This window comes from Eptatretus burgeri, chromosome 15 (genome assembly GCF_056783735.1).
Source record: "Eptatretus burgeri isolate ZD-2024b chromosome 15, Ebu_testis_v1, whole genome shotgun sequence".
Classification (NCBI taxonomy): Eukaryota; Metazoa; Chordata; class Myxini; order Myxiniformes; family Myxinidae; genus Eptatretus; species Eptatretus burgeri.
The window spans coordinates 5,524,848-5,532,328 of record NC_140975.1 but is presented as its reverse complement, the minus strand read 5'-3'; the positions used below and the strand labels follow the sequence as shown (position 1 = coordinate 5,532,328).

At 52.5% G+C, this 7,481-nt stretch overlaps 1 protein-coding gene across 17 annotated transcripts in view; it reads left to right on the top strand.

Annotated features, from left to right (window-relative positions):
- The first annotated feature begins 1,619 nt into the window (after positions 1 to 1,619).
- LOC147011392 (baculoviral IAP repeat-containing protein 7-like) overlaps positions 1,620 to 7,481 on the top strand; it is a 51,140-nt gene continuing 45,278 nt past the window's right edge. For 2 of the 17 annotated variants that reach the window (XM_085857666.1, XM_085857665.1), the window contains exons 1-2: positions 1,642 to 1,700; positions 5,666 to 5,697. Coding sequence is in view for 2 of the 17 variants with exons in the window: in XM_085857669.1 (XP_085713795.1) it covers positions 1,943 to 1,985 (43 nt within the window). In the remaining 15 variants the exon portion in view is untranslated. Of the gene's footprint in view, positions 1,986 to 4,680; positions 4,734 to 5,665; positions 5,698 to 7,481 lie in introns of those variants that run through there. The other 15 variants (XM_085857660.1, XM_085857659.1, XM_085857661.1 and 12 more) reach the window with 14 other exon arrangements.

The following is a 7,481-nucleotide window of genomic DNA, read 5'->3' as shown; positions in this document are numbered from 1 at the left end:
ACTCCCTGCCCCCCACCCCCCCGTTCCCCTCCCTCCCGTGATTAGTGATGGTTGGCTTTGGGGCTTCTCACTCTGGGGGCGTGTGCAGTGCAAAAATGCAAGTTATCTCCACACCTGTCTTGTAATACCCTCTGCCACCACCACCAGGTGGCGCTACACAATACACATTGACATCGAGAATTTTTGTCGACCTTACCTCCCGAACCCCCGCCATGACAGATGAAACCAAGTAGCCCATATTCACCATTAGGTCGAACTTGGTCCATGTGCCAAGTTTAGTGGCAATTGGCCAGGCAGTTTTGGCGTGATTGATGTCTCCATATCTCTCTGTATCACTCACACACACACACACACACACACACACACACACACACACACACACACACACACACACACACACACACACACACACACACACACACACACACACACACACACACACAAAGCCTGGTGTTGGCTCAGTGGTTAGGGTGGCGGCTTGGGATCCTCGGGTCCTGAGTTCAAACCCAATCGGCCGCTGCATTAATACACCAGGGGGTTGACTCAGCCTGTCATCCTTCCGAGGTCGGCGAAATGAGTACCAGTTTCAGTGTGTATACTGGTAGAGGGGCACTGCATCAGCGACACAGTTGCGCCTCAATAAATGATAGCTACCCCGGCAGCTAAGCTGCCATACGACCACCACCAATGAGAAAACAACAAACTCTCACATGAATGTCGAGCTTTGTGTTGAGTGCTTTGTAAAAGGGTGTTTTCGTTTTCCTTCGTGTTTTGTAATCTTAGTGAAAACAAAAGTGAAAACAAACACCAATGGTTATGTAAAGGAACCTGTTGTTTCGGTTGTGCAATTCTTGGTTTTCCTGTGTTCAACCACAGTTTCGTTTTTTTTTTTTTTTACCTTTTTTTTGACCTTGACCTATTTTTTTTAAGGTCGTCGACATTTTGACATGACCCAATTATAGACATTTTAACATTTTTCACCAAACTCCACTCGGGCATGCCCGATCTGAACAAAATTGCCATCTCCAGATAGCCGAGAGTAAGGCGCATCCACGCTGAGAGTACATCGTACCCCTCCGGGTTAAAGGTCAAGGTCAAATGGCGGTCTGGAAAAACGAAAACAAAAGAAAAACAAGTTGTTTTTTTTGTCATCGATCAATTTTGCCATTGCGGAATCTCGAAGACCCCTCGGCCTACCAAGATGCTGTTACATCATAACAGCGTACCTGCACTTAAGTGGTGTGCACCTGATGTTTGATTCGTGTCCTTGACCTACTTCTTTCGAATTGTGACCTAATTAACTAAAAACACTTTTTCGACATGAACTTGAATAATTTTTCTCCGATTTTCATGATGTTGAGTTTTATGGATCAAACTAATTCGCACTCGGTCACTAAATGTTGAACGTCAAGATCACGCGGTGGTCCAAACAAAACATGGGCCTGGCCATCAATGGATCACGGGCCAAGGGTGAATCGCAGGTTACCATGGCGATCTTCGCTGTACGTTTGTAAAATATTACTGGTTCTCGTCAAACTGTACTCGGGATTCTTTAAAATAGAACGAAACTGAAGCTCTGTACAGGACATTTGGCCCGTCGTGCATGCTGGCGCTGTTACTGTTGTTGTTGTTGTTGTTATGACGTGTAAGGAAGCCGTTGCATTCTGGGAAATCTCTGGGTGTGGAGGCGTTTCACGGAAGTACGTTCGTTCTCTTTCTATTTGTTCCCTTTTAGGGTCTTCGTTCCCCGTTCGTTCTTCCTTGGTGTGCATCTGTTTCTTATTAATGTTTATGAACGGGTTTATTAATGGTTAGTTTGATTCACGGAGTTAAACATCATGTTGACGTTCTTGTTATTGATGCCGGAAAGATGACGTGGAAATCCCTGGGGATGATAAACAAGAGATGATGTGAGAGTGTGAATGACGGTGGTGGTGGGACGATGATGTTATTGGGAATGAGCGCTGCATGGAGAGCGTTTGTTGGTGAGTTGTGGCGTCCGTTGGGAATGTGTAGGCGTGAAGGTTAGGTGGTGGTACGTGGAGGAAGGGGGTGGTTGTGCGTGGAGGAAGGGGAAGTGGTTGTGCGTGGAGGAAGGGGGGGTGGTTGTGCGTGGAGGAAGGAGAGTGGTCGTGCGTGGAGGAATGGGGGCAGGGGTTGCGCGTGGAGGAATGGGGGTGGTTGTGCGTGGAGGAATGGGGGTGGTTGTGCGTGGAGGAAGGGGAGTGGTTGTGTGTGGAGGAAGGGGAGTGGTTGCGCGTGGAGGAGGGGGGTGGTTGCGCGTGGAGGAGGGGGTGGTTGCGCGTGGAGGAGGGGGGTGGTTGCGCGTGGAGGAGGGGGGTGGTTGCGCGTGGAGGAGGGGGTGGTTGCGCGTGGAGGAGGGGGGTGGTTGCGCGTGGAGGAGGGGGTGGTTGCGCGTGGAGGAGGGGGTGGTTGCGCGTGGAGGAGGGGGGTGGTTGCGCGTGGAGGAGGGGGTGGTTGCGCGTGGAGGAGGGGGTGGTTGCGCGTGGAGGAGGGGGTGGTTGCGCGTGGAGGAGGGGGGTGGTTGCGCGTGGAGGAGGGGGTGGTTGCGCGTGGAGGAGGGGGTGGTTGCGCGTGGAGGAGGGGGGTGGTTGCGCGTGGAGGAGGGGGTGGTTGCGCGTGGAGGAGGGGGGTGGTTGCGCGTGGAGGAGGGGGTGGTTGCGCGTGGAGGAGGGGGGGTGGTTGCGCGTGGAGGAGGGGGTGGTTGCGCGTGGAGGAGGGGGTGGTTGCGCGTGGAGGAGGGGGTGGTTGCGCGTGGAGGAGGGGGTGGTTGCGCGTGGAGGAGGGGAGGATTGCGCGTGGAGGAGGGGGAGGGTTGCGCGTGGAGGAGGGGAGGCTTGCGCGTGGAGGAGGGGAGGCTTGCGCGTGGAGGAGGAGGCTTGCGCGTGGAGGAGGGAGGGTTGCGCGTGGAGGAGGGGGAGGGTTGCGCGTGGAGGAGGAGGGGAGGGTTGCGCGTGGAGGAGGAGGGGAGGGTTGCGCGTGGAGGAGGAGGGGGAGGGTTGCGCGTGGAGGAGGAGGGGGAGGGTTGCGCGTGGAGGAGGAGGGGAGGGTTGCGCGTGGAGGAGGAGGGGAGGGTTGCGCGTGGAGGAGGAGGGGGAGGGTTGCGCGTGGAGGAGGGGGGTGGTTGCGCGTGGAGGAGGGGGTGGTTGCGCGTGGAGGAGGGGAGGGTTGCGCGTGGAGGAGGGGGGGTGGTTGCGCGTGGAGGAGGGGGGTGGTTGCGCGTGGAGGAGGGGGTGGTTGCGCGTGGAGGAGGGGGGTGGTTGCGCGTGGAGGAGGGGGTGGTTGCGCGTGGAGGAGGGGGGTGGTTGCGCGTGGAGGAGGGGGGTGGTTGCGCGTGGAGGAGGGGGGTGGTTGCGCGTGGAGGAGGGGGGTGGTTGCGCGTGGAGGAGGGGGTGGTTGCGCGTGGAGGAGGGGGGTGGTTGCGCGTGGAGGAGGGGGGGTGGTTGCGCGTGGAGGAGGGGGTGGTTGCGCGTGGAGGAGGGGGTGGTTGCGCGTGGAGGAGGGGGTGGTTGCGCGTGGAGGAGGGGGTGGTTGCGCGTGGAGGAGGGGGTGGTTGCGCGTGGAGGAGGGGGTGGTTGCGCGTGGAGGAGGGGGTGGTTGCGCGTGGAGGAGGGGGGTGGTTGCGCGTGGAGGAGGGGGGTGGTTGCGCGTGGAGGAGGGGGGTGGTTGCGCGTGGAGGAGGGGGGTGGTTGCGCGTGGAGGAGGGGGGTGGTTGCGCGTGGAGGAGGGGGTGGTTGCGCGTGGAGGAAGGGAGGTGGTTGCGCGGGGAGGAATGGGGCGGGGTTGCGCGGGGAGGAATGGGGGTGGTTGCGCGTGGAGGAGGGGGTGGTTGCGCGTGGAGGAGGGGGGTGGTTGCGCGTGGAGGAGGGGGGTGGTTGCGCGTGGAGGAGGGGGTGGTTGCGCGTGGAGGAGGGGGTGGTTGCGCGTGGAGGAGGGGGTGGTTGTTGCTCGAGGAAGTGGGGGTGGTGGTACATGGAGGAAGGGGAGTGGTTGCGCGGGGAGGAATGGGGCGGGGTTGCGCGGGGAGGAATGGGGCGGGGTTGCGCGGGGAGGAATGGGGCGGGGTTGCGCGGGGAGGAATGGGGCGGGGTTGCGCGGGGAGGAATGGGGCGGGGTTGCGCGGGGAGGAATGGGGCGGGGTTGCGCGGGGAGGAATGGGGCGGGGTTGCGCGTGGAGGAATGGGGGTGGTTGCGCGTGGAGGAATGGGGGTGGTTGCGCGGGGAGGAATGGGGCGGGGTTGCGCGGGGAGGATGGGGGTGGTTGCGCGTGGAGGGATGGGGGTGGTTGCGCGTGGAGGGATGGGGGGTGGTTGCGCGTGGAGGGATGGGGGGTGGTTGCGCGTGGAGGGATGGGGGTGGTTGCGCGTGGAGGGATGGGGGTGGTTGCGCGTGGAGGAATGGGGGTGGTTGCGCGTGGAGGAATGGGGGTGGTTGCGCGTGGAGGAATGGGGGTGGTTGCGCGTGGAGGAATGGGGGTGGTTGCGCCTGGAGGAATGGGGGGTGGTTGCGCGTGGAGGAGGGGGGTGGTTGCGCGTGGAGGAGGGGGGGGAGTGGTGACTCGTTTCCGAGTTATTAACCTCCGCCATCGAAGATGGACAGAGGTTACTGTTTTAACCCCTGTCTCTTTGTTTGTTTGTTTGTTTGTTTGTTTGTGAACAGTATTACGGAAAAACTCCTGGACGGATTTCGACGAAACTTGGTGGGGGGATAAGGTATGGTCCAAGGATCATGCCATTAGATTTTGGACTTGTTCCAAAGTCCAATATGGCCGCAATGGCGGCCATTTTGAAAAAAATATTTGAATTTTTGTTTTGCATTTCTCCATGTTTTACGATATTTCCAACCCAAAAAAAAAAATTGTTAGAGAAAAAAAAAATTTGCAACTTTTTTTCAAAAATATTTTTGAAAAATATTTGAATTTTTGTTTTTTTTTGCATTTATTCATGTTTTCAGTGATTTCCAACCCCCAAAAAAATTTGTTGGAGGAAAAAAAACAAATTTTGCAACTTTTTTCAAAAAAAATTTTTTTTTTTTTTTGGCATTTGTACATGCGCGTCGATCTTGTTTAGTTTATTCAATCGTGGTTCAGTAGAGTCTGATCCGTTTTGACCTACAATGAATAGGATATCAGGTTCATTTAAGTGACCCAGCAGTATTGGCGGCGGAGGTTTTGCACTCTTCCGAGTGCTCCCCCTCTAGTTGAGGTTGTGAAGATGAATAACTTTCAGCCATTGTTGTTTAATCAATGTTTGTTCTGAGGAACAGTCTCCTGAAGTGTGTGTGTGTGTGTGTGTGTGTGTGTGTGTGTGTGTGTGTGTGTGTGTGTGTGTGTGTGTGTGTGTCGTGCGTGTGTGTCGTGCGCGTCGTGTCGTGCGCGTGTGTCGTGTCGTGCGCGTGTGTCGTGTCGTGCGCGTGTGTCGTGTCGTGCGCGTGTGTCGTGTCGTGCGCGTGTGTCGTGCGCGTGTGTTGTTTGCACACAGGTTTACATGCAGAGGTGTTACTGTTCAATGAATGAGTCCAACTATTGTGAAGAACAGCTTTATGGGGGGAAAAATGTTGTCCCTCTGCAGTGATTATTCAGGGTTGTTTGGTGTTGCCTTCCCCCATTCATTTTGTCTTTTTTTTTTTCCAATTCCAATTTTAGCTCACCTGGACTTCTTTGAGAAGTGCCCATAGGTGAGTCAGTGAGTCAGTCCGTAAACACCAGTCATTATCGCTTGAACCACACACGTTTTGATGAAACTTGGCCATAAGCTTCATATCTGATGCCTAACGAAGGTGTATCGAAGGTGTATTTCTCTCTTCTCTGAAACCACACACACAATTTCAATGAAACTTGAACACAACCTTCATCACCTGTGATGTACCAAAGTTTGTTCACAGCATAAAAAATAAATTCAGGGTCTTGAGGATCTGAAGGGGGTTTGAGTCCTCCAAAATAGGTGTTTGTTCTCTCCAAAACCACACACACACAATTTTGATGAAACTTGACCACAACCTTCATCCTCCATGATGTCTAAAGTTTGTTCATGGCATTAAAAAAAAAAACAATTGGGCTCTAAGGGGGTCTGATTGGTATGAAATATCGGGTCATGGATTAGTGATGTGACAGTGGGTTGAAGGCAACACTTTGACAGTGGGACAACATGTGGTCACAACAGGAAGAAACAGACAGGATAAAGGAAAGGAGAGGGAACTAAATGCAGCAACCTGCAAATAGTTTGGGGAGTGATAAGGGGTTGGCGTAAGATAAGGTGATTGGGGGAGAGGGAGCGCTGTCAAGGAATAGAGAGGAGTAGCATTTAACATATTGGAGCAGGAGCTTGGTGACTTTTATTCAACATGGAAAGTGCAGATGTTTAAGGGTGCCAGTGGTGTAGAGTTGGGTTGGCAGATCCCAGAAACCCAATTCTTAAGTTGCGCCAGTGGTGGGTGTGGTCGGTGGTGCCACCCAAATCCAAATGGCTGTCATCGATATCGGCTAAAACCAATATTGTCATACATCAAGTAATACTAGGCCGATTCCAATGATCTTGGTATGCATTCTGATAGTTTTGGGTATGCCAAATCTAATGGAGAGGGTGTCATTATCATCCAAGGTCAATGCCATGAGATAAAGGTCAATATCATAGGTTTTTGGCCAATTTTATGCCTGTTTGATCTTGACCCATTGATTCAAGGTCAAATCTGATGACATGAATGATTCCCCATGTATACATGATTTCCTATTCGTGCCCAATACATACCAAAGCTCTCAGACAAGTATTTAAATAGTTATAGGCATATTAAAGTAAGCTATAAATAGATTTGGGATCACCCCCCTTATGTCATGTGACAAATTTCTGACAAATTCAAGTGTCATTCAGAGTTCCAGCAACTTGGGAACAACAAATAAGGTTAGATTTTGAACATTTTAAAGACTTTCAACATGAAATAATGTATAAATATAATGCATAACAGTACCAAGAACATGTATAACTAACAAAATGGAATGTTTTTTGAGGAAATAAGAAATCTAGGGCAAAATAGATCGGAAATTTGACTATTTTTGGACTAAAGGGGGAATTCCTCCATTTCTGGGAATGGGTCCCCCCCCTTTTTTAATAGTCCCTGTAATGTTTTAAATATGGGTCTGAGGGCTTAGGCATGTTTTCGACACTAATAGGAAATCATATTTGGGGAATCATTTCATACCATCAGATTTGACCTTGAATCAAGTGGTCAAGGTCAAACAGCCATAAAATTGGCCAAAAACCTATGATATTGACCTTTATCTCATGACATTGACCTTGGATAATGACACCCTCTCCATTAGATTGGGCATACCCAAAACTATCAGAATGCATACCAAGATCATTGGAATCGGTCTAGTATTACTTGATGTATGACAATATTGGTTTTAGCCTATATCGATGGCAGCCATCTTGGATTTGGGTGGTGCCACCTACCACACCCACCAC